At 53.1% G+C, this 25760-nt stretch overlaps 3 protein-coding genes across 8 annotated transcripts; 1 reads left to right on the plus strand and 2 right to left on the minus strand.

The window, feature by feature from the left end:
* Positions 1 to 957: 957 nt before the first annotated feature.
* On the minus strand, positions 958 to 20386 carry LOC137907348 (transcription factor IIIB 90 kDa subunit-like). The gene is made up of 20 exons (XM_068751666.1): positions 20363 to 20386; positions 19640 to 19845; positions 19253 to 19333; positions 18957 to 19130; positions 18821 to 18852; positions 17818 to 17890; positions 13622 to 13771; positions 12407 to 12500; positions 12152 to 12278; positions 11751 to 11790; positions 11306 to 11398; positions 10696 to 10974; positions 7751 to 7812; positions 7566 to 7647; positions 7334 to 7389; positions 6670 to 6935; positions 3259 to 3310; positions 2171 to 2336; positions 1176 to 2084; positions 958 to 1104 (listed from the first exon to the last, which is right to left on the minus strand). The coding sequence occupies exons 2-19, from the start codon at positions 19818 to 19820 to the stop codon at positions 2047 to 2049; spliced, it is 2046 nt and encodes a 681-aa protein (XP_068607767.1). The 5' UTR covers positions 19821 to 19845; positions 20363 to 20386; the 3' UTR covers positions 958 to 1104; positions 1176 to 2046.
* On the plus strand, positions 15095 to 17763 carry LOC137907352 (BTB/POZ domain-containing protein 6-B-like). Its single transcript, XM_068751670.1, has 4 exons — positions 15095 to 15444; positions 15621 to 15711; positions 15790 to 15908; positions 16223 to 17763. Exons 1-4 carry the CDS (start codon positions 15095 to 15097, stop codon positions 17253 to 17255), a joined length of 1593 nt encoding a protein of 530 aa, XP_068607771.1. The 3' UTR covers positions 17256 to 17763.
* A 704-nt stretch (positions 20387 to 21090) lies between the features above and the next one.
* Positions 21091 to 25347, minus strand: zfyve21 (zinc finger, FYVE domain containing 21). Of its 6 annotated transcripts, none has more exons than XM_068751675.1 (9): positions 25215 to 25347; positions 24014 to 24064; positions 23539 to 23707; positions 23344 to 23419; positions 23159 to 23250; positions 22993 to 23046; positions 22550 to 22677; positions 21720 to 21931; positions 21091 to 21460 (listed from the first exon to the last, which is right to left on the minus strand). In XM_068751675.1, the coding sequence occupies exons 1-9, from the start codon at positions 25338 to 25340 to the stop codon at positions 21349 to 21351; spliced, it is 1020 nt and encodes a 339-aa protein (XP_068607776.1). In that variant the 5' UTR covers positions 25341 to 25347; the 3' UTR covers positions 21091 to 21348. The 6 variants fall into 6 exon arrangements, with proteins under 6 accessions (XP_068607776.1, XP_068607775.1, XP_068607779.1 ...); XM_068751674.1 differs by having other exon boundaries at positions 22550 to 22680; XM_068751678.1 differs by lacking the exon at positions 22993 to 23046.
* Positions 25348 to 25760: the final 413 nt, after the last annotated feature.

A 25760-nucleotide genomic window follows, 5' to 3' on the forward strand; every position in this document is an offset into this window, starting at 1 on the left:
ATCTCCAAAACAGGACAGATAACAGAAGGATCAGCCCCTCCAAGCTGAGCCACTTGGTTTTCTTGGATGCCAATCTTCAGTAAAACAGTAGAACTGTTACCTGAATGCTGCTTTATCTTTTGCACTTTTTAATTTATGTTTTCTTGATGTGTTGTTTGAGATTTACATGCAGAGATTTGACCTTGTTCTCTGTGAGATGTGTTTGGTTTGGTTTTGTATTTTATATTATATAATATGTTTTTTGTAGCTAGCAGTGCAAAGAGGATTTAAATAAAGACATTTAATAAACATTTGATATATTGCATGTTTTTACATTAGTAGCTAATGTTACACAATGCACATGATTTGGTATTAAATTAATTTTGTCAACAAAAAATCTGAGGAGCCACTTGGGAGCCAAAAGAACCGGTTCTCTTAAAAGAGCCGGAATTCCCATCACTACATTGAACTGAAACAAGACGGTGGTTTAAAGCTAAACTTTGCTGATCTTCCTTTGGACAGTTTCTGGTTATCTGTTGCCCAGGAGTTCCCCATTCTAGCCAACAAGACTATTCTGACATTGCTCCCGTTTTCAACCACATATCTGTGTGAGCTGAGCTTCTCAAGCTTGACAGCGATAAAAACTAAAAACAGAGAGAGACAGAGATGTTGAGGAAGAGCTTTGTGTGCGTCTTTCTGCCATTACTGCCAGGATATCCATTTTGTGTTCATCAAAACAGCCCCAGGTTTCCCACCAAGTATAAATACATTAAAAAAATATATTAGTAACTCTATATATTATAATAAAGCTCATCTAATATAATATGTACTGTGTTAGAACATCATTTTGGCGTCATTTTGGTTCGTGGTGTGCCGAGAAGCCCCTGCTACCGACAGAACGCGGCATCACAACATGAAGAGCTGGGAGAGACCCCCCCCCTCTTTAAATCTGCCCACTACCCACCCACTTGCTGCCTCTTCTGTGTTTTCCAGAGGACCAGGTACGCGATGAAATCCGGTGTATTCCCAGTAAGTCCCCCCAGCGCTCGCCGCTTCCTTGCTTCTCAGGCAGGTCTCAGCAGGCTCGCCTCGTTCCTCGCACGTCCTGGATGGGACAAGTGCATTCTTGCACGGCAGGATAAAATTAGACCGGCACCAGCCTTAATGTGTGTGTGTGTGTTGGACTGAACACTCACCAGGCAGAGACAAGTCGACTCTCAATAGGAATTCCATAGCCCCAGGTGCTGCACGGGCTGGGCGTGTTCTCCCGTTCAAGTAACACACGGGGAACATGGTAGGGGTCATGGTGATAATGGTGGATCTTTGATCAACCATGGAGGAAGATATGCTCCTCGGGGGTCCCATTAAAACAGCACGTTGGGCTCATCGGGTGAACACAAACAGAGATCTAAATAATTTTTCCTCGTGTAGTGAAAACTTTACTTAAGCAGCAAAAACACGTCTCATAAATACAGTGATGAGGTCACAGTGATGAGGTCAGTGATGAGGTCACACCTGTCCCAACAGAATAATAAAGAGCTTAAATAAACCGAGACGCTCGTTCACCTGTCCAACAGGTCGCAGGTAAATGCTGAGTCATGCTACAGAGTTAGCTTTAAGGCTATGCGGGGTCATTTCACGGTTGTTGTTTGTTGTTTACAGGTAAACACGCCCATGCTGTGTGGCTTCAGTGCAGCCGTCGTCATGCATGTGTAGCAGATGCAGGGGTTACACATGAACTGTTCCTCGTGAATTCAAAGTGCACGTTGGAGACCAATATGCCCGGCGGGCTGATGACACTCTCACAAACCGGATTAGACCGGAATGTTCCCCACCTGCAGTATTACCTGCACCACTGATCAATACATCCCAGGTTCCCACATCACATCCTCCCGGTTCAGTCCGGAACCCAAACAGGAAGTGTGATTTAAACTGTTCATGCATAAGTCCCGTATATTCCCGGTGGGAATTCCTCGTTACCCTTTCCCGGGCGGCTCCGTCCGGAGCTGCAGTCCGGATGAGTCTTCGGTAAATATTTGGATTTGTCATTGGGAATCCGCCGTCCGGCTAGAAGCCGTCATCGTAATCCCCATCGCAGCCGTAATCTGTAGTGTGAGACGGCGGGATTAGAGACGCAAGCATCTCGACCCGTTCCTGATATCAATTAGCTTTTAAAAACATCCACACCCACCGTTGCCGCCCAACAGGTGCATGGCGCTCATGCAAGGATCCTCTTCCTCCTCCTCTTCCTCGTCGGCAGCCATGTCGTAGTCGACCGGCCCGCTCTCCACCACCACACTGCCGCCGGCGGGGGGCGGGGCTCCCACGGGGACCGGCAGGGGGCCGGCACCAGCAACCTGAGCAAACAGGAAATATTGCGGGTCGTGAGCAGACGTGCGTTGTTCACTATTTTAATACTGTCCTCTGCGTGAGGCCGGGGGCCCCGGGGAAATCTAAACCGGATCCGATCCAATGTGGCGCACTTCCTTTATATTGATGAAAATAATAAACACGCCGGCGATGGCGTTCCAGGACCTGTTGGGGGGGGGGGCGTGGTATGCAGGGAAGCTGCAATATCTTCACACATTATACTCTCATTTTGGATTCCAAATCTGCACCTTCCAGAGTGAGGTCCAGGGCAGGACTTAACCAGAACCTCGGGGGCGGCAGCAGGGGGGGCAAAGAGGTCATTACAGCTCAGTCGTGTCTGCCTAGGAGAGTTGATCCAGAACCTGGGTGGGTTCGGATCCAGAAGCATCTGAAACAGTCCCAATAAAGGAACGCGAGCACATGGATACTTTTCATGGCCGGCCCGGAAAGACCGACGGGAATTTCATCCGATCCAGGCACTGCTGAGGTTTTATTCGACGTGGACGGAACGTTCTCCTCATTGTCCTCATTTAATCAATGAACCGAGAAGAGAGTCCATTGATCTGATATATCTGGTAGCAGCAATAATAAAACAGAACTATCAGAATTCTGTCTGCAGCAGAATAAGGGTTAAACTGTGGGACCTTTAAAGTCGGGGATTCATGAGTTCGTTTAAGGCTTCCAGATTTACTGGTTATTGGAAAAGACTGATCAATCAATGACCCACCCAGCTCCAAACTGATGCATCTGATTTATGTTTTCTCATTCCCACAAATGATGAATCAGCAAATGTAGAATTAAAGTCTCTAGCTGTATCCACGGTTACGGGATTCGTCTCAATTGTGGGACATCGCAGGGGAATCAAAGTGAAAAGCGATGCAGGTGTGATGAAGAGGAGCAGCGGCTCACCTGCTCGACAGCAAGCTTCTTGCTGGGCTGTCCGGAGATGAAGGGCTTCAACCTGCCAACCAATGAAAACACACCGTTAGAGTCTGTCCCTCTTTATTCTACAGAAGTGATGGGGGTGAAGGGGCGAGGCGTGGGCGGGGCCATTAGCTGTAGACAGGCATGACAGCATCACGTGGCGTCCGGGCGGCACCAGCCCACTGTGATGCTAACAGTTAGCCATCGTTAGCAGACATTGCTTACTGGTGTCACCTTGACAACATGTGGCGGCTTCCTCCGATCAACAAAGGAAAACAAACACATTCTGTTCCTAAGCAGCCGTCACCTCCGTCCCGCTGCCTGGAGCGAGGCGTGTTCCCAGGGGCTCCACCCCCCCTCCCTGAACACGCGGCCGGACGCTGAGCCCCCCCGGAGGCTTAGAGTATGAACTCAGCTTCGCTGATAAGAGAGAGTGAGGTTCTAATTAATCTGCTTTAACCAAGGAAATGGCGGGGGGGGCGGGGGGGCACTAATGGAGGAGGGGCAACTGTGAACGGGGCCTCCTCACCCCCAACACCTACCCCTCCCTCTCTGGAAGCTTAATGGACGATCCCAAGCAGCCGAGTGAGAAGCTTCCTGCAGAGAAGACCAGTCAGGTCTCCTGTACAGGTGATGGACCATGCTGCCGTTGAAGTTGAAATCCCTCCCCGTGGAAGGAAGCAGATCCACATCGTGTTGGTATTCCAGCCCACGCTCCAGACTTCAAGTTACCTCCTCTCCCAATTCATCAGAACGTCATTATCTCCTCATCCTGCTTCCGTCTTTAATTTTCCCGGGTTGGCGTCAGGATCACATCCATCCTCTGGAAGCCCACCGTCCTGACTTTGTGGACGAGTTAATGATTCTCCGGAGGACAGGAGGTCACGACTCTCTCTCTCCGCTGCTAGGCTTCCATAAAAAGCTTCCGGCTTGGAGTTCTGTCTTACCGTGACCAGATTCTGTCTTACCGTGACCAGATTCCTCCTCGCCTGCACCTCCCTTTGTCTTCCTCTCCTTTCACTCCCAGTTTCTCCCTCTTGTCTGTCTCACCCTCCTTCGCTCATCCAAGTCGGCGAGACTCTCCGCCAGGCTATCAGTCTCTGCCGGCTTTAGCGGCTCGTCTCTAATCGGCTTACGACCAATGAGACTAAGCCTGAGCTGAAAAGACGCTTGAGGGACGCCATTTAGCCCCCGGCTGACAACTGGCAATAAGGACTTTCAATGGAAACAAGACCGCAAGGGCTTTTTTGAAATGATCCTCTTAGACAGGATGTTTGACTGTATTTGTACTGTAATACATGCTTGTACTCTAACATTCCATCTAATAAATATATTCATCATCATCATCAGCTGGGGGGGGGCGAATGTAAAAATGAAACTGATATATCATCGGGTTTAAGAGGGTGGAGCCCAGAGGGGACAAAAGCGGGAGTAGGTTGGTGTTAGGCCTCCTCCTTGAGGATGCAGGGGTTGCTGCAGCGCTGAGGACAGGAGCTAGCACAATAGCATCTACATTTCCAGTGGCTGGCTGGGCAGCAGCTAAGCCTCCCATAGAAACTGGGATGTTTTCCAAATGGCCCATTTTTAGAATTACCTTCAAAATTCCAGGCCCGGCTGTCCCATTGGCTACGGAACGAGGCGCTCCGGAGAACAAAGGTTTGGACACGGAAACTGCAGCGGGACTTCCACAATCAAAGAGACACTCGTGTCTCCGCGCTTCATGAGAAATGGGAGGACGGCGGGTGGGAGGGGCTTAATAATGGGCCGTGGATGTGTAAATGCAGCGGTAAAAAAGAAGTCCCTCCCTCTTTTTGGAGGAGACTATTTTTCGGGTCGGCGCTTGTTTGGATGATGGATGACGCGCTTCTTTTGTGTTCAGCGCTACGTGTTGTTAGCATCATGTCTGGCCTGTAAAGTCAGCATGTTGGTCAGGGGGTGTGCGTTCCGGAAAAACCCTGTCCCCGTCTACAAACCTCCACCGCCATCCAACGGATCATCGGACACAATTTCAAAACCGGAGAAGGGAAGACGTCCGGGGATCAAAGGCTTACAGGGAGGGGCTGCAAACCACAGGCAAATTATACGCCCTCCCTTAACACAGCTGGTCCCCGGAGCAGGAGAAACATCCCCTCTGCTGGAGCGTTCCCAACAGGACAATCCTGTGCTGCGCTGAAGCTTTTTAAACACCTGCTCCGACAGGCTGAAACACCAAAACAGGAAGCACTTCCTCCTTCCACCGCGCTCCCGCCCTCCGACACCGCCGGCGGCAGCAGCATCCGGCCACAAAACTGCCGAGTCGTCCAGTTTCTCCTCAGCGACAGCTAAATCTGTGTTCCATTTGTATTTCTGGAAAACCAACACGGACCAAAGCGGTTCCTCGAACTCGCCTCCCTCCGAGGAAAAGCAAAAGCAGAAAGGAATTATCTTTTTGTTTCGTCTTTGTCCAGAAAAAGCACTGGAATCTGTCGAGATCTCGAAATAAAGAAGGGAATAAAAAAGGACAGCGGAGCAGAGAGTGCCGGAAGGAGGAAAGAAACACAGCCGGGGGGCAATTATGGGGGCTATTTCTGGAAGACTGCTTTAGCTAAGGCTAACAGAATCTTTACGGGTGGGGGTTGGAACTAGTCCTGAGCAACCAGCTGAAGCAGGAGCTGCCCCCAACCCCTCGCCTTTAGGAGGAGGAGAGGGAGGGAGGCCGGAGCTGCACAATGGACGCACCGTCAGCAGGCGTCCCTCACGTCCCACAGGTCTGTCTGCAGTGACGCCACGCCCCTTTTTCAATAACCAGCCTCTTCAGGGCCGGAGCAACCGTCCGCTCGTCCACCGCCGAGCTGAGAGACACTCTGTCCCCTATGCTCAGCGTCTTAGATGGGCTTTTGTCTGTCTTCTTTCCATCCGGCCCTACAACCGACCTGCAGAATCGGAGATTAGCACCGCGGCTAAAGACAGAACCACCACGAGGGCAGGACATGTCCAGGGTCCAGACATCTGGGATAGATGGGCAGAAGGAGGATGGATGATGCGTTTCATTCAGGAAAAGGCAGAAGAAGGACCCACCGCATCGGATGAATGGGCGGGGCCATCAATGATTTATGGACACGGTCAGGAATGGATTTTAAAAATTCAAACGGGTGGGATGCTTCGGGAAGTGGGTCCATTCTTAAGTCGGGAGACGGACCTTCATTCATGAATGATGGCAATGGTCCGAGGGGGACGGGAGCCATTAGCCAACTGGAGCAGCTCAAATCAAGTACCTGCCGGGTTCTGAATAAGTACTGGGGTCAAATCCACCCCGGACCGGGTTCTGCTGTCAAACGTTGCAGCCACACCCTAAAACATCTCCAAGCCCAGCGATGCGAGCCAAACGCCCAACAGGAGATTAAAACAACTGCTCACCTTTTTCCCAGGGTGCTTAGCGGCGTGCTGAGGCTGAGCGCAGCCGGAGAAGGTCTGTGGTTGCGTCCTGTAGTTCTTGTAGCGACCACTTCCTTCTTCGGGGGCTCGGCCACGCGAGCCGGGCTGGCGCCGGGCTTGACGTTGAGGTCCTTCAGGACATCGTAGTTGATCTTGGTGGAGATTTTCTTCTGCTCCAGCATCTTCTCGATGGCCTCGTCGGCGGTGTTGGCCCGGATCGGTTGCCGCTTCTTCCCGGGTCCTTTGCGCTGCGGGTCAGAACCTTTACATTGGGTCGAATAAAATAAGATCGTCTCCACAAAATACATGAACATAAAAGGAAATGATCCATCAGGTGCTTGGTGGCCCATTCACCACCTGTTCAGATGAGGTATGACAGGCCCCTCCCACCCACCTGTGGGGCTCCTCCCAAATACCTCTGAAATCTCTGGGACAGGTGGAGGCATCCAATCAGAAGCAGTTCCTCCAATCACTAAAGCTACGACTGACCGCCAGTTGGAAGCTCATTTCAAACACTTCAGACTTTTCTTGGTCTCAGGGAGCCGATTGATTGATAGACTGGCTGATTGAGTAATCAATCTCATGCTCGGGCCTCCCCCCACCTGCCCGCCCCCTCCATCTATAAATTGAGGCTGAGGGCCGTTACCTTCTTTTCCTTGTAGATCCCGAGCGCCTTCTCCTTTGCTATCTTTACTTCCTTCTCTGAAATCACAAAGAAGAAACGGTCTGAACAAACCGACAGGAAACGACCGCAGCTCCAGTCCAGCAGGTCCAATCCGAGTTCTACCTCGTCTGACTGATAAAGCGCTGCCATGGGAAGGTGTTCTGTGTCGATCCCGCGGGCTGGGAAAGGACTAGAACAGAACACAGAGACTCACCTCTCTGCTCTCTGAGGTAGTCCGAGTTCTCTGCCATCCACAGCGCTGTCTTTACCTTGACTTCATGGTCGCTCAGCAGATACTGCAGAGACAGAACCGGCCCATGAGGTGAGGACGGCCTCGCATGGCTTCATTCAGTGTGTGATGTGTGAACGTCCAGCCTCCGTTCACCGGCAGGTATGTACCAGCTCGATCTCGCCATCGTCGATCCCGCTCAGGTCCAGTTCGTCACGGCCAGCGGCGCCGTCTGTCACACAGGAAAACATCAAAAGGGACACGTCAACACCAACTGCAGCAACAGGCAGCTTCACAGCAGCGTCTACACCTCCGGGGTGACACAGAACCACCCTCCAGCATCCAGCAGCATCCCGCTGCATCCTACAGCATCATCCTGCATCCCGCTGCGTCCCTAATAAAGGGGCTGCTGTGCGTCCCGATAAGGCTTAACTCAAGATTGAGTCGGCTCCAGAGGAGAGAGACCGGTCAGTTGCCATCTGACTCAATCTCATCTGGACCGCGGCTTCACTTGGGTCTGATTGAAGAGGAGACAGACGGAGGAGACATCAGTGTCTCTCTCCCCCCCCCCCCCCCCGACCAGGAGCCCAGAACGAGTCTACGCCTTTGTTGAAGGATGTCGCTTCCTCCAGCTCCATCATTTGGCCCACTTTTTCGGAACACACTGTAATTTTACATCACAAGGAGGAGGATAAATTAATCATCAGCACCGAGTCAACCTCCAGAGGATGACGAGGGGAAACGGATGTGGAGGACACGCCGGTCCGTCCGCCACGGCGGCCTCAGCGGCGGGGATGAATAATTTAGGAGAACACCGTCATGAAAACAAGACGTTTAATGTCAGTGTCGTTCTGTCGTCCAACAACCGCCAAGGGAACGTTCGACCACACCCATGGGCCGGCGCCCGGCTACCAAGCCAGCGGCTCATCTGCATAAAAACCTCGAGACGCTTTCTGTGGAAATAATCAGGAAAGATTCAGCAATCAAAGCTCCAGTATTGATCGCATTTGGAGTCGATGCATAACGCTAGCCCGACTGGGTCCACTCAGACCCAGGGGGGGGGGGGGCATGACGTAACGGCCAGCGGCTTCCTGCCTTTGCCTGTCTACTAAACGCTAGCTGTCATCTCTTGTCAAGCCGGCGGCGGCAGACGAGACGGCGTCCCGTTCCCTCCACGGGCCAGAAGCGTCCCATCATCTCCAATCACCGCAGCAGTCCTCACGCCAGAGACTGGCTGCCAACGCGTACACACACCCCGACACACACCCCGTCTCATTTCATATTCCACGCCACGCTGCTGCAGTAGCTTAGCTGGTACCGACTGGCTGAAGGCGTGTGATTGGCCGTCCGTGGGGAGCAGCCGGGGCCTCCGACGAGCAGACGTTGTCTTCCTGCGTATCAGTGACGCCTGTCTCCCTGCGCTGTCATCTCCTGTCGGTCTGCCGTCCAATCCAACTTTGCGGGCAGAGGTGTTCGGCCACATGTCCGTGGACCGCTACCACAACGGCGGGCCGAGCCGACACCTCCGCTCTCCTTTACCAGACATCCCTAAAGAGACGTTGGCGTCTGTCTTTCATCACCCTGCAAACTAAAAAGATCAACCAGTAACGACAGCCGCGCTTTCGTTTGCTTTTATCTCGTTGCCATGGCGCCCTCATTGCCGTCCTGTTGCCCCGTCCTCGACCGACAGCATCCAACGACAGATGAAAGGCTCAGCACTAATGACAAAGTACTCAGTCCACTTAATACTTCAAAGATTGACCTTGGGGGTGGACGGTGGGGGTTTGGTTTTACCCCCCCCTCTGCCTCACCCACTTCCACCACAATTAGCTGAACCGGCCCGAAACCACAGAACCCCCCCATTCCCCTCCAGCTCCATGACAAAGAAACACAATCCCAAACACGGGCCGAGTCAACAAGCTGTCCCAGGATTCAAACCGAGGCCTGTGCTCGGTGGCGGGTTCTGATCGGGTTATGAAACAACTAGAGCGCTGCTCCTTTAAAGGTTGGGCAGGTTTAAGGGTGGCTTCTGTTTACTGTAAGCTAAGCATGTTTCACAACATGAACAAAGGCGGGGCAGGGATCGGCGCCACCTCCAGCCCTCTGAAACAAATGGGAGGAGCTTGCAGGACTTGGGGTGATGACGCCATCCACCATCCTCTCCATCACCGACGGTTGACGCTACGATGCTCCAAACTGCATCAGTTCAGCCTGGTGTAGTTGTGAAACTGCCCTGACGCAGCTTCCACCGGGATTCAAACACGTGACACCACTTCACCCCACCCCATCCATCAACACACTTCAGCTCCTTCCTCTCAGCCCTCCTGACTCCTCCTCATCCTCCCAAGCTGTAAAAGCAGGCTTCCTCATCAGACCAATGTAGCTGCGTGCTACCATTAGCTTCCATCCATCGTGGGGGGGGGGGGGGGGGGGGTCATTAGGTATTTATAGGCGGCGCTCCACCCTGCAGCTGTTAATGAGTCACATCGACAGAGGGTGTGTGATCTCGTCCGAACCGCAGCAGAGAAACCCCGTCTGGTTTTCTGATCCGTGCCGTCTGGCTGAATGGGAGCAGCAAATCAATGGATGGATAAGAAGCATTGTGTTGATCGTCCAATCAATGACAGACTTCCACACGTTCTTTCATTACCATGAACACACACGCCTCTCAGATTTATATCGTCAATAGCAACCGACGGGATTCCTGGAGGGACGGTTTTTAGTTAAGTTTTAGAGATTCAAACACTCCGTCCCGTCGGAGACTAAAGACAAAGACGGGTAGGACAAGTCTCACACCAGGCCCGGCCCACTTCTCTCTGGACCTGAACAACCCGACCCTGGTGGTGATCCAGTCGGTACCGGACACCGTCAGGGGGACGTGTCGTCCCTGCAGCCTTCATCGCCGGATCATCCCCCAGGGTACGGGCTGCTCGCTCAGACAAAGCATGGAATGTTAGGAATGCCGTCTCAAACCTGGAGTTCTGTCTACAGAGGAGATTTGTGACGGCGCTCAGCCTGGGCCGGCCCGATGACAGAAAGAAAAGTCCGGAAACCACACCTCCAACATCAAATGCATTCCTGAAACCATCGATCTGGAAGGTCTGGCAGCACTCACCCTCGTCTTCCTCGGCACCCATGCAGTCCCTGGTGGACTTGCCCAGGCAGAGAGTGGCTGCCGTGGGCATCATGCCCAGGATGGATGCCAGGCACGGGGCTTTTCTCTTTGGACCGTCCTCCTCCAGGTCCTGGTTCTCTTCCTCTGGACTCCTCTGTTCGAGTTTCACCAAAGCCTCCAGCGTGAGATCATTGAGGTCTTTGCCAAAGTGTTTGGCCACCGCCTGAAGCTCCTCATCCTCTTCGGGTTCCTGGTCTTCCATCCGGTACGATGTTGCATCTACTTGTCCATGGGGGGTGAGAGAGAGATATCGGGTTCGGTAAGGAATTAATGCAGCATTTAAATAATGGATCAGCCTAAAAATACATGAAACAGAACACAATGGATGATCAATACTTATCGATTATGAGGACTTATTTCGGGACTTATTTGTGAGCTCTGGGCTGGTGTTCCCAGAGGGTTCAGAGCGCTGTACAATTAGATCCAAATTCAAACTTCCTCATTAGAAATAATAGGGAAACATTTTACTATTAAAGGGTCTAGGATATTTGTCATGTTGATCCAAAGCGCTGGACCGGGCCGGATTGTGTCGGTGCCGCCGGGTCTGTACCTCCTTTGGTGTAGGCGGCGTAGACTCCTCTCAGTTTGGGCCTGACGTTCTGAAGCTCTGCGTCGATTTCATCCTGGTAACCTTGGATTTCATCTGTTGAAGATCACCGTGAAGGACCGATTGAAAACGGACCCAGTTCTCTCGCGGTCCTGAAATAACGCGAGCCCACGCAGGCGAAGACAAGGACCTCCCCGTCCCCGTCTTTGTAAAGCCTTCAGATCACATTCACCATAATTACAATATGAAACATGTCAACCCCACAACATGATAAACGGCTAATTACACGCCGCACTGAAATGATGTCCTTCCTGCACCGCATCCCACTTATCGCCATTTCACAATTACAGACGAGGACGTGGAGTCTTCCTCGGCGCTGTCGATGCGATTCAGACTGAACGTCACAGAAGAAAAGCAGGAAGTCAAACCGTCAGACAGACGTTCGTACCTTCAACGTGGTCCATCTCGTTCCTCAGCTCCACCTCCAGCTGGAAGCAGGAAGGAAGGGAGAGAGAGAAAAAGACCATCATCATCATCATCATCATATGGGAGGCTGCCGGGTCCTCCGAAGACGACAAGCACCACCAACGGACAAGTCGGACCTTTGGTTCAGCATCGTAGAACAAACACCAGAACACTCGCAAGGTCCAGTCTGTACTTCTCCAGAGAAGGGTACCCTGGAATTCCAGCCCCCCCGCCCCCCTTCTCCAAAATCAAACTCGCAACCCAAACACGAGACTGGTGTTTGGATCGCAGCCCTCTAGGTGTAACATTATTACCGATTGATTACTAATCTGTGGCTCTAATAATCAACGCCTCCTGGCCCGGTACAGGCCGGCGGCCCAGTACCTGCTGAGCTTTCTTCTTCCTAAGTCCCTCTGTAAAGCAAGGCGGGTCACACTCCTGGTTCAGATCCACCTTCATGAACTCTTCGATGGTCAGGTCACTGGTGGGCGTGTCCACGAACTCAGTCAGTCTGATGAAGGAGGAGGAGTCAGCAGGCAACAGGAAATGACTGAATATCTGTCTCGTGGCCCTTCGGCAGCCCCCCCCCCCCCCGACAGGAACCATGAGAATGGGAACGCACCAGGAACCGTCACCAACCTTCGTCTCAGCGTGGCTTCACACACTTTCACCACGCCGATGATTTCTTTGGTGGTACGGCAGAAGTCGTGCATCCGGGCGGCGACAAGAAGAGCTGCGAACAGACGATGAAAGGGAGTCACACCCATGTGACACACAAACAGGCCCGGCTCTCAGGCGTCCCACATGGGCGACCTGTCCACTGGAGGACAGGCCGACCGGACGGGAACGCCGTGGATTCGACATTCCGCCCGCACACAAAAACAGAGTTTTAAAGAGTAACACTAATGTTATGCAACGAATGGCGGGGAACAGTTATATAAGCATCATTAGAGCCGCCTCACTCAGAGACTGTTCAAAGATAGATGCACACTTCCAACCGCCTGCAGGACTGCGGCGGCGGCGGCGGCGGCGGCGGCGGCGGCCGAGGACTCGCTCAAACATTTTACTGCCGTTACCGTGGAACCACCCAGGCTTTCACGTCTTGATGCAGACTCCTCCCGTCCTTTAGCTCATTCAACGCGATCCGCAGAGCTCTTCCAAAATCAGCCCAGCCTTTTTTTTTTAAACCTTTCTGATTTGTCGACGGCGAGATTTGCATCTTATTTTGGAACAAACCTTTCCTCCTTTTGCGACCGTACCCTCCTCAATGATTTATGATGAGCAATTAATTATTCAGGCGATGCAGCAGAGGAACAGAGGCAGCAAGGCTTTAACTGTGAACGCAAACAAGCATCGAGCAGAGAGAGGCAGCCGCTCCGTTTCAGGTCGTGCTAGCCGCTAACGCTGCAACGCCGGGAGCGTTCGGGTCGACGCCAGCCGGGACGCGGCGGGGAGAGCAGCGCTTTGAGACACTCGGCAAAAATCTGCACCGCAAAAGTGGCACGAAGACAAAGTTTGGTAGGCAGGCAGGTACTGGTGGGCCGGCCTTACCCGGACGCCGCTGGAGCGCCGCCGCAGCCTCGGGGTCAGCTTCACATTTAGTTTAAAAAGATATGAATTCAGAATAACAATGTCTCGCCCTGAGCTCCGTGTCCTCCTCCATCCCATGGTCAGGGGGCTCCAGGGTTCATAGCAGCTGGGGGGGGTCAAGCACTTTCATTCTGCGTGGTTAGAACTGGACGAGGCGCCAGCGCCTGATGGGCGCGGCCCAAAGGACTGGACTCCACCCCTCTCTCTGCAGGCTCCCTCATTGCAGGTGGGGGGCGTCCAGCGACACCCTCCGCTCACGGTTACCTGCTCCACAGAGTCCCGACGGTCTTCGTCCCGTGTGCATCCAGTCCCTCTTCATCCTCTGCACCAGCCGCATCGCCGTCATGGACACGTCGTGGTTCTTCTCGCCAAACTCCAGCAGCTGGGCGAAACGTGGGATGTACAGGCACGGGTCTGGATGACACGGAGACAATCGGTCATGGGGGGGGTGGGGGGGCATGGAGCAGAGGTACCCGAGTAATGTCTGCAGGCGTAATTGTAAAATAGTTTGAATTTTTTTCATTGCGAGAGCAACCTTGCTCTTCACGTTGTTTACATTCTTTAAATACTTTGGATATTTGATACATCTCGCTCTTAGAAATGTCCCTTGGGTTAAATAAAGTTCCATCTTATTCTATTATAGGACTTTGTGACCATGTGAAGTTATTTGGAGGTTAAAATGAGAGTTCGTTAGATGCTATATTTATACATTTACAGACCACGGACTTCCTACGAGCCACTAAATCATCGTGCTGAATTCTGTTTTATGGGAATGTTTCATTTTTTACTTTTTAATCTTCATTTAAACCAGGGTTGAGGGACAATACTTTTGTTTACCTTTGATGACGTGTGAATGCGTTCATTTAAACCCGCTGATGACGTCAGAAATAACGATCGTTTTCTTTATTTAGAATTGAGGTTAACTTCAGACTGAGTTTCCTCATGCAGGTAAAAACACCTGGTAAACGTACAGACAACGTTTAAAATGACTCCTCATGCAGGTTGACGTTGATTTTAACTTTACAGTCAGTCGTGTCCGCAGCATGACGTCACAGTCCGTCCTGCTCGTCGTTCAGGATTTGAAGATGACGTTTATTTCACCGGAGGTCACGTTAAATCATTTTATTTTTATCCTGCCACCGGGACCAATCAGCGGGCTGGGGGGGCGGGACCGCTCAAGTTCTGTGACGCACTCTGCGGAGCTGCTGGGGGAGGAGACTAAGATCTGCCCACGTCACTGCCGCTCCCTAATCCCATTGGTCCCCGGCGAGCCGTGGGCGTTTGAGAAGATCACGACGAAAAAAAGAAAAAAAGCGAACCGACGGAACTCCCGATAAACGGACCGAACACCGGAGACGCCTCTACACCGGGAGAACGCGGGATTACTGTCCGAGAGGATTAACCCAGAGGCGGGGCGAACGGGAGGCGGAACCGACCCGAGCCCCAGCTGGGAAAACGACCCGCCGGTTCTCCGTCCGGACCGGATGAGCTGAGAGCGGAGGGACCGACAAAAGTGGTCCAAGTTCGGAGCGGAGGGGAACCGGTCTCCGCCGGATGTTTGGACGCTGACGCGGAAACTTCCGAGCTTCACCCAGCGAACCCCGGTACCCTCCACCCCGGAGCCCGCCGGTGATCCCGGTACCCTCCACCCCGGAGCCCGCCGGTGATCCCGGTACCCTGCACCCCGGAGCCCGCCGGTGATCCCGGTACTCGGGAGATCCGGGGCTGCTTGTGCCGATGCCAGCGGCGGGCCGCCGGCTGCTCCGCCATGACCGGATCATGAAGTGTCTGACGTTCCTCCGCCTCCTCCCAGAAACACTGAAGAAGTCCACGAAGGTCGGTCAGCTGCCGGGGAAGCTGCCGGTGTGCTACGAGATCCTGATTTTGTCCCTGACGTCCAAGAAGAAGCAGACGATGGCTGCGGAGCTGGACCGGGCCAGCACCGGGCCGTCCCACGGGAGCACCGACAAGCCGAAGGAGGCGCCGCCGCTGCGACCGGCGGCCAGCCCGACCCCCCCGCAGAACGTCAACAACAACAACGTGGAGCCCCCGAGCTGGCGCCGCAGCCCCCCCACGCTGAGAGAGAGGTAACCCCCCCACGCTGCGTGGTCCGGAACTTCAAAGCACTTATTCGGATTTGGCACAGATCAAACTGTCCGGGGGTGACGTGAATGTCCCCGGTTAACCGGGAGGTGGGCGGGGCGGGGGCGGGGGCTGCCCCCCCCCCCAAGCTATGACCTCCTCACACCTGCTCTGCTTTCAGGAACGCCTTGATGTTCAACAATGAGCTGATGGCCGACGTCCACTTCATCGTGGGCCCCCTGGGGGGGTCAGAGAGGGTCCCGGCCCACAAGGTGAGGGGGGGGGGGTTCTGCTTTTCTTCTGGCTGCCTGTGTTCTGACCCGTCTCCCGGCTCCCCCCCTCCCTTCCAGTACGTGCTCGCTGTGGGAAGCTCCGTCTTCTGTGCCATGTTTTACGGCGATCTGGCAGAGGAGGAGTCTGAGATCCCGATTCCAGATGTGAAGCCTGCTGCTTTCCTCATTCTGCTGAAGTAAGCCCCTCGCCGTCCATCCAGCCGTCCTCGCGTCACTTCAAAGCAGCTCATTACTCATCCGGAGTGAACGCCGGAGCGCCGGGAGCGTCTGGGAGCGTCTCCCTGCTCTGTAATTGCTGGTTTCAGCAGCGCTTTGTGCGACGGGAGACATTGTCTCCCGGTGTCCTCATCTGCGTCCCACAATCGTCTAGGACTATACGCAGACTCGCTATAAATAGTAAATAGCCGCTGCGCTGCGCTGCACACTCGGCATCACGCGATCCCAACGCCGTCTCCCAAAGCCGTCTCCCAACGCCGTCTCCTCCCACCAGGTACTTGTACAGCGACGAGATGGACCTGGAGGCGGACACGGTGCTGGCCACCCTGTACGCCGCCAAGAAGTACATCGTCCCGGTGCTGGCCAAGGCCTGCGTGTCCTTCCTGGAGACGAGCCTGGAGGCCAGGAACGCCTGCGTCCTCCTGTCCCAGAGCCGGCTGTTTGAGGAGGCGGACCTGACGCGGCGCTGCTGGGAGGTGATCGACGCCCAGGCCGAGCTGGCGCTCTGCTCCGAGGGCTTCAGCGAGATCGACCTGCAGACGCTGGACGTCATCCTGAGGAGGGAGACGCTCCACGCCAGGGAGGCGGTGGTGTTCCAGGCGGCCATGAACTGGGCCGCGGCGGAGTGCCGGCGGCGAGGCCTGGGGTCCACGACCCGCAACAGGAGAACCGTCCTGGGCAAGGCGCTGTTCCTGCTGCGGATCCCCGCCATGAGCCTGGAGGAGTTCGCCAACGGGGCGGCGCAGTGCGACATCCTGACGCTGGAGGAGACGCGCAGCGTCTTCCTGTGGTACACGGCGGCCAAGAAGCCCCAACTGGACTTCCCTCTGACCGCGAGGACGGGCCTGGCGCCCCAGCGGTGCCACCGCTTCCAGTCCTCGGCCTACCGGAGCAACCAGTGGCGCTACCGCGGCCGCTGCGACAGCATCCAGTTCGCCGTGGACAAGCGGGTCTTCATCGCGGGGCTGGGCCTGTACGGGTCGAGCGGCGGCAATGCGGAGTACAGCGTGAAAATGGAACTGAAGAGGCAGGGGGCGACCCTGGCGCAGAACCTGACCAAGTTCCTGTCGGACGGGTCGAGCGGGACCTTCGCCGTGTGGTTCGAGCATCCCGTCCAGGTGGAGCCGGACGCGTTCCACACCGTCAGCGCCGTGCTGGACGGCGTGGAGCTGAGCTACTTCGGCCAGGAGGGCGTGACGGAGGCGCAGTGCGGGGAGGTGACCTTTCAGTTCCAGTGCTCCTCCGACAGCACCAACGGGACCGGGGTCCAAGGAGGACAGATCCCGGAGCTCGTGTTCTACGTGTGAGAACCGGAGCTGGACGGCCCGGTTAGTCCGGAGACCAGCGGGACGGCCGAGGATTTAAGCTAAGGTCATTGTTATTTAAACGCTGGGTTAGCGTCATTCGCTTTACAAACATTAATACGCCGTCGTATGGTGATGTCATCGAGCCGAGCGCCGCTACTGGAACTCCCGACGGCTTCGAAAGGTGCGAAGGTTGTTGGTTCCGAGCAGCGGCGTTTGGGTCGCATTACAATACGAGAAGAAGCGTGGAAATGTTTTGCACTCGACGCGTCTTCGACGTGTTCTGGACGAGGACGCTGCATCGGTCGGACAGGGGCTGCCCGCCCTGGGGTAATGACCCCCCCCCAGGAAGCACACGCAGTCTGGTCTCCTGTGATAATCTGATGATAGTACTTTGAATGATTCTGATGAAGAGGAGTGTCGGCCTCTTCATCTCCTGCTTCATGTTTTTGTTTAACAGGACATTAAAGGACGTTGCATCCAAGTTCAGAGAATCATTTTCACTGCTTCCGAATGACTGCTCCTAAACGGGGGGGGGGGGGGTGAAGCTAAGTGCGGTCGGTACCTATCGCCGGGGCGTTGATGCACAGTTCTCGGGCCAGAACGAGGAAGGTTCTTCCCAGGACGTAGACGTTCACCTGTCGGAACAGAAGATGTGAAAACGCCGCGTCAGCAGGAAACATGAACAAATAAATGATTTTCTGACTATCAAAGATTCCGTCTTTGGGTTCCGGTCTGAAAATGAGACGTCTCATATAACCCCCCCCCCCCCCTCGATGCCGGAGCGCTCATTGAAGCGTTCCAGGTCAAAGGTCAACTCGAACATTTAATAATGTCAAAACAGCACAGTCCCAAAAGATGTGCCCGGTGAGACGGGGGGGTTAGGGGGGGGGACCGGCACCTGCGTGACCTGAAGTGACCTCGGCCAGATGGCGTTATGACATCACGCGGTCATCCTTCTGAACCACCTGTTGAGTGAACTCGTATAGACGGGATTGGGGGGGGGGGCGAACAGCTGGTATCAGCAGCAGTATTGATCAGCTGGAGCCCCTCCTCCGTCCACACCAAGACCAGGTGGTGTGGGTGTGGCCCTTGAATGTGATTGGTGGAATACCCCGAGCAGCAGTGGTCTGGTCTTAGCACCCACTGCAAACCCTCCACACCCTGGTACGAGGGGCGAAGGGGGGTGCCTCCGCCAGGACACAACACCCCCCCCCAGCTGTGACTGACACATGCCCCCACCAGAGCCACACCCCCCAACCGCCATTAAAGACACACCCACACGGAGGGTTTCCTAAAAATACACTCCTCAGGTTTAATTACACAGGTCAACATCCGACTGCAGGGCCTGGGGCGGTCCAGAAGAGGTGCATCATGGGACATGTGGTCAGAGATTGTGTTGAAGTGGTCACGGGGGGGGGGTTAAAGAGGGAATTAAAAAGACATCCAAGTTATTCTAAGTACTTAGACGAGCAGAAGAGGGTTAATCTGCACACCAACGTCCCGCCAGCGTTTATAAAAACACGAGCCGAGATCCGGATCGGAACCGAGTTCAACATGAAGCTCACCTGAAGGACATCGCTGAGATCCAGCAGCATGTCTGAGGTCAGCAGTCGAGGAAACTAACCCAAACTGTATCCACCACCATCATCATCATCATCATCATCATCGCCGGTAAGCCGCAGGAGGAGCAGGAAAGGATACGCGGCGTTCCCTCGGTTCGGCACACCATGTAGATGCAGGCGGCAACCACGTGGGCGGCCCTGCGGGAGCGGGTCAGGTGCTTGGCCAGCGCCATCTTGTAGAAGTTGAAGGCCGTGTCCAGGCAGCGCTGGTTCAGCTGCAGCTGGTGACCCAGAGTGAAGATGTTCTGTTTGGCTGAGGAGACACAAACCACCGGGACCACTTGGATCAAAACCATCATCAGCACAAAGAGGAGGAGCCGAGATAGCGGTCTGGATATTTAAACAGAACCCCCTCCTTCGTGATTGGTCGCTCACCTCTGGACAGCGTCTGTGCTCTGGACTCTCTGCCCACCCCCGACAGGTGTCCGTCTCCGAAGGACAGGTTGGGACCCCCACCTGAGCAACAGACGGAAGGGAGAACTTAAAAAGGTAAATTACTATCAAAGAAATTTACAATGAATCGAGTCATCCAAAAAATGATTTGTGTAATCCCGCCACGCCCTCTAGCGGACAGCCACGGAACTACAAGCCAGAAAGTGAACATCAGAAGACCAAGCAGCCCTTCAGTTGAAGGTCAGAGGTTACCTGTCCAAAACACTAAAACCCACAGGGGCAGCCCGACTCACCTGAGAAGCACAAGCGGTTCTTTATTTTAAAATAAAGCCACAGACAGGAGCAGAACGACTTCTTCATCCGTCTCACCTTCCGTGGAGACAAACTGTCCGACGGCGAGGGACCCTCCACCCGAGTCCACGAACTCCACCTCGGACACGATGATGTTGTCCTCCAGCACGGAGCCGCAGCCCATGCAGACGGCGTCGCCCCTGGCCTGGTCCACATCGATGTCCGAGCAGCCGCAGTTCTTACACACCCCGGGGCTCATCGTGTCACCGGAGACGCCTCAAGGCCTGATGGGTAAAAGACACGACAGAAATCACACCTTGGGTCTTTTCCTTTATTTTTTATTTTAAAGAAAATCCTACCTATAAGCTTTTTCAGAAATAACAGAGCTGGACCGTACAATGCGTTTTTGGATTTGAACTCCTGGCACAATCAATCAATCAATCAAAGGCTGATTGTCTGTAGTTAGAACATAAGGATGCAGAGAAATTAAACAGCTCAGGTTTAATCATATTTACATACATTCACTGTTTTCATAGGGCTACGTTCCTTTAAAAGTACTTTTTAAGTCACGACTCTAACTCCAGTTGGGGATGCGTTCACGGTCCGGCGGTCATTGCAGCACTGCTCGTGCAGAACATCAGCTGTTCGCTACGTGGCACCGGCCGGCGCGCCTCCTCCGCCCGCCGGGTGGGGTGCAGATTTACCTGCAGGACTGGAAGCTAACTCGGCGCTGCTAGCCGCGACCACGACGCGGACACGGAGTTTTTAAACGCCCACCCCACGGAGGAACCGACGGCTCACCGCTGACAGGGTGTGTCCGGAGTCCTCACCGGCAGCCCGGTGAAATCACAGCAGCTCCCGCGGGGGAGGGGGGGGGGGCACGCTGAGTCGTCCTCGTCCTCCCCACGGGGGGGTCTTCTTATCCACAGTAACTCTGATCTTCCGATTAAGTTGTTTGTGACACGCAGCAGCTGTCTGGTCACCGTGACGTCACGGCGAACTGAGCAGTGTCGTAATGTCGGAGCAATCCCTGAAAACAGGCCACACGTGCGTTTGATGCGGGCGAGACCAACGCAACCCCGCGGAGGGGGGGGGGGGGGGGACGCTGTCACGCACGCCGTTCGGTTCTAAAGCATTAATGTCGTCTTATTCAATATTAAAGTAGTGTTTTATTAGAAGTTACGAGTTAAAACAATTATCCCCGTGCGACACATATAAGGTAACAGCACACCCCCCCCCCCAACTGTGTGATGGTACAGCTTTTAAAGGGACAGTCCGGCGACGTGGACACGTGGAAAGAAACGACTCGAATGAAAAGTATTTTTACTTTGTCATCCCCGGTGCTGCGTTATCAATAAACATTTAAAGGACCCCGCGTCGTTCCTGAGTCCTACTCAGTACTTATCCTTTTGTTATTGATCATGTCTGTGTTGATCAGTTTCTAGACACGCCTCCGTTATTTATAAACTACAGTTACTACAAGAGCAGGCACTTCTTTTCCAAGTGACACAAACGACACGGAAAGGTAAAACATGTGATTTTATTCTGATAGCATCGTCACACAAAGGGGCGTGGCCATCGGAACAGATGACGTCAGCAGCTGATCAGCTGTGTCATACATCCTGCTGCAGGAATCAAGCAGAGACTGTGAGGTTTGGATCGGCGCTGCAGAATAACACTTTACAGTTCTTAAAATCTTACACAAAAACACATCAATGTATAAAAGACTCAATAATCAATAATCAAACCACTTCATGGTAATCTTCAGAATCCTAACTGTGCTGGAGTCACCATACGAATAAAACCAAGAGGAAGTATTTGGCATGCCAGAGAGGACTTTTGTTCGACCAATCAGACGCTATTGGCTGATGGAAGGAAGTGATGTCACTTCTCTGGTTCCTGGTAATAAAAAAATGGAAGAGCAGATATAGAAGAAGAATATAAGGAATCACCGTTTAAAAATACTATAAAAACTGAGATCCGGAGACAGCGGTGCCTCGAGTTAAAGTAGGAAGTACTTCACAAAATAGCTTATAAAAAACTTCAACGTGTAAAACGGCGTTTAAAGCATTTCTTTACGTCTGTGGCGAATCAACGCTTCACCACAACCAGTGAACCGCGTTTCCTCGACGCCCCAGCACAAAAGTGGATGCCACACCTGAACGCTCCTCCCCTTACACAGCAGGACCGCCTCCTTTCAAAGATGTTGGGATCTTGGGAATTATGCCATGGAAGTTCAGTAACGCCCTCATCGCTAAGATGCAGAAAGCTGAATGGGTCCAGAACAGCGCGCCCCTGAACCGGGTGTTCTGGTGGCAGATCTGGGTCCAGACGACCAGCAGCAGTCCGGCTGACGGAGCCCTTCAGGTTCTGGTAAACAAAATCCTTGTTTACAATAATAATAAAAAAAGTAAACAACAGTATATCAAATCCTGTCGCCATGGATACGGCCACGCTTCTGTCCGGAGGGTCACTGCATTGCTGATGTCATGAGAAACGGTTTGTCATCACGTTTAGGTCAAAGGTCAACTGAAAGAACAAACAGACAACTTTAAACAGGAACTAAAGGAGGCGCAGAACACATGGGCGTGTCCCCCCTGTGCGTCGTCTGGCAGGCGCTGGTCACTGGTCCCGGGCTTCATGCAGCAGTTTGGCTGCCTGTAAAGGAGGAGGGACAGCGAGAGTCAGACACACCTTTACCTGCACGCTCTCTCCGTCATCCACAACCGACGTCTTTACCAGCGTCATCGTTATTCCGGAAAATCTTTCCCCACATTCCCATGAGCTTTGAGAAACTATCTTATGTGATGTCAGAGTAGAGTTAAGACGCGAAACTCTGGTAACCGTGACTACTGATGTCATCACATGACCTCACAGCAGCACGGCGACGCCCGCAGTGCGCAGCTAGCTTTCTGGAACCTTCCCTGTACACGCACACACACACACACACACACACACACACAGAGTTGTTTACGTCTTTTGTCGTACTTTGTGCATCGCAGCCAACCACAGAGAGGCCACCTTCTTGTCGTCCGCCGCCTCCAGGCGCAGCTGCTGGACGTCCTGAGAGCCCATCGGCTTGTAGTGGAGCAGCATGCTGCTAGCACGCTGCATGCCTGCTGTCACACACACACACACACACACACACACACACACAAGTTCAAACATTCAGGGAACGTTATCATTTTAAAGAGGATTTAAAATGGCAAACATGTCAAGATAACCCTTTAGATTCCTGTCGCCCACAGAAGGAATTAAAGTTTTCAACGAGGGAGGATGAAGGAAAAGAATAAATCCTGAAGGCGTGCTGAAATGGTTCATGCTGCATGCAGGGGGAGGGAGTGGACGTCCCCAAAACATCAGCTTCACAGATGAAAACAAAGAGAAAGAGGAAGGACGGTGTGGTGACATCACAGCGACCCGACACTGACCTTCAGAGAGAAAGTGACTGTCCAGCAGACTGCTGTAAGTGTGAATGCCTTCCTCTGAGGCAGAGGAGGAGGAGGAAGAGGAAGGCAGGAGTCAAAGCATCAGAGAAACGCTTCGTTAGCAGTGTGTAAACAGCCAGCTGTCAAATACCCCCCCACCCCCCCTTACCTCCGGGACTCGTCCCGTCCATCAACATCTGCATGCTGGAGATTCGGGACAGCTCCACCTCGAAGTGACTTTCACCGTCCAGGAACAGATATCTGATGTTTGAGAAGACAGGCGTTCACATCCAAACCAGTTTAAACCAGTTCCTCACCAGCTGCTGAATCTCGCACACACACACACACACACACCTGTGGTTGTTGGCGAGGCGACACGTCATCGTTTCAGACTTCTCAGACGTTCCCAAGGTGACGAGGAAGGTGCCGCCTGGAAACACAAGCGATGAAGAAAGCGGAGAAAGGGGCGGGACAAACCAGCTCAGCGACCGTCTGATTCGCTGCTTCACATCTGTCCCGTCTCCTGGGACGCCAGGCTGAACTCCTCACCTCCCAGAAGAACTTTGAGCTGCTTGTCGTAGAACTCTATCTCCTTCTGGGACGCCAGGCTGCACTCGGCACAGTGCCGCACCGGATCCACGAAGCACATGCGGGTCAGAACCACCTTGTTACTGCAGCACTTATCACAGAAGCACCGACCGCACCGCCGACAGTGATGCTGCAGCACAGGTGGAGAAAACAAACCAGCTGAGACGAGGGAGGAGGAGCCTACAGGCGGCGCTGCAGGTCATTTCAAGCAATAGAACCACCGCAGGACTCGGGTTCAAACCCGAGCAGCGGAGCACAGGTTCGGTTCTGACGTTGCCACAAAGGCTCCAGTGTCCGGAACGCACTCCAGCGAGAAACCTCATCTCACGCTTAACCACCTCCAGACTTTATGAAAGAGAACCCACATCCCTCTCCTGTCCGTTCAGAATCTGAAACGGATCCCGAGTCGTCGGCGCAGTCGCAAAACAATACCGACCTTTCTTCTGATGAAGTCGAACTTGGTGTCGCACTGCATGCATCTGGGGCACTGGGGGACGGAGGAAAACAGAACGTTACACAAAGAGGCAGATCACGGGACTCCCAAGTTCTCGGAGCGGTCCTAGTTCTGTTCTGAACTCCGGCCCAGGGTTCTGTTTACCGTTGCAGGACAGAGCAATGAGCGGAATCTTGGTTTTCTTTCATACCAACGTGATTCAAAAGTCCTGGGGTTGTGTTATTTCATGAAGGTCGGGTTTTTAGGGTTAAGGTTTTTGCTCTTTGGTGCTTTGACATCATTTAGAAACTGATCTGCTTCGGGGGGTGTGGGGGGGTTAGGGTTAGGGTTGGTTCGAATGAGAAATGATTAACTCCCCGGCTGGCGGGCCAAAGTGCCCGGTGAACAGCCTCCGGTTAGCGGCTGCTGTCGTTTTACTGCCCGGACACGTCAGCCACACAGACGGGGCCGCAACGCGTTAGCATGTCAGCTCCTCCAGCTAGCTTCAAACGACCCGCTAGCTAAAGCATAACGCACACGGATGACTTCAAACAGTTAGCTTTCCTTTCGACGGAAAGGTTGTTGGTCGAGCTCCGCAGGCCTCCAGGCGAGCCGTACACGCACGCAACGCCCAGTTTGGAGGACGACAGCCCTGTCCAGCCGAACGTCTCCTAGCCACAAGTAGCGCGAAACATTCCGGAAACTACTGGATTTTAGTTTCACAATAAAAGCACTACACGGACGACGTCGACGTAATTTAAAGGTTTTTGTGTGGATTTTATCAATACGGAGGGAAAATTCTTTTTACACTCGATATATAAACACAAATAAATACACACTCACGCACAATCCCTGTAAACATGCCAATAATAGAGCGAGAGACGGGCAGCCAGGTGGCAGAGCTCTGGGAGCAGCTTGTGGGGTTCTGTGCCTTGCTCAAGGAGGTGAACTACTCAATGAATGATTAAATTTCACATCGTTAAAACTTTAAGGAATCTCAGACAAAGACACAAATGTTTTAGGAGGTCATATTCGGCGTTATCTTCTTTATTGCCCGACGTTTAACTCGTCAGTTCTCAAACTGTGCGTTTATTTTGAAATTGTCAACCGGAAAAAACACACTAAGCATGCTAGCTAGCTTCCCGCTCGACCCGTGACTCCAATAGCTCTTCGCTGTCACATAAATACCCCCAAAAGGACTCACCTCTCTATCCGGGACCCACCGCGGTTCGTCCAGAGAGAAGGGGCTGTTGAATGCACCGTTTTCGGGCATCATTCGAAGCCCACTGGAGCTCCGGACGAGTTTCTTTCCATCAGGCACCGATGACATTTTGCGTTTCTTCTTCTCTTGCCCAGACGTCTTCAGTCGCGAACGCCTCTCTGACCACGCCCCTCAGGATATAGTGACAGAGCGTGACGAATCAGAGCGTAGTGTTTATGTCACGTGATGTGTTACGACAAGTGTTTTGATTTTGGAGGCCCAATGGGAACACACAAAAGAAACATTGTTTGTTGTTCAGTGTTGTTTCAACCTGTTTACGCTACACAATCTAGAAAATAAGACTTGAAATACGTGTTTAAAAGTTTACACATCACTGTCAGTCATTATTATGTCAAGTTCATTTTAAGTTTTAAGATTACTTTGTTAGGAATTATTTTGCATAGTGTTTATTTCTCTAGATTTTCTAATAAAATTTGAAAAAGAAGTACAATATGTGTTTGAAAACAGTTGCGTCAGGGATAAATTTAA

Source organism: Brachionichthys hirsutus, chromosome 18 (genome assembly GCF_040956055.1).
Source record: "Brachionichthys hirsutus isolate HB-005 chromosome 18, CSIRO-AGI_Bhir_v1, whole genome shotgun sequence".
Classification (NCBI taxonomy): Eukaryota; Metazoa; Chordata; class Actinopteri; order Lophiiformes; family Brachionichthyidae; genus Brachionichthys; species Brachionichthys hirsutus.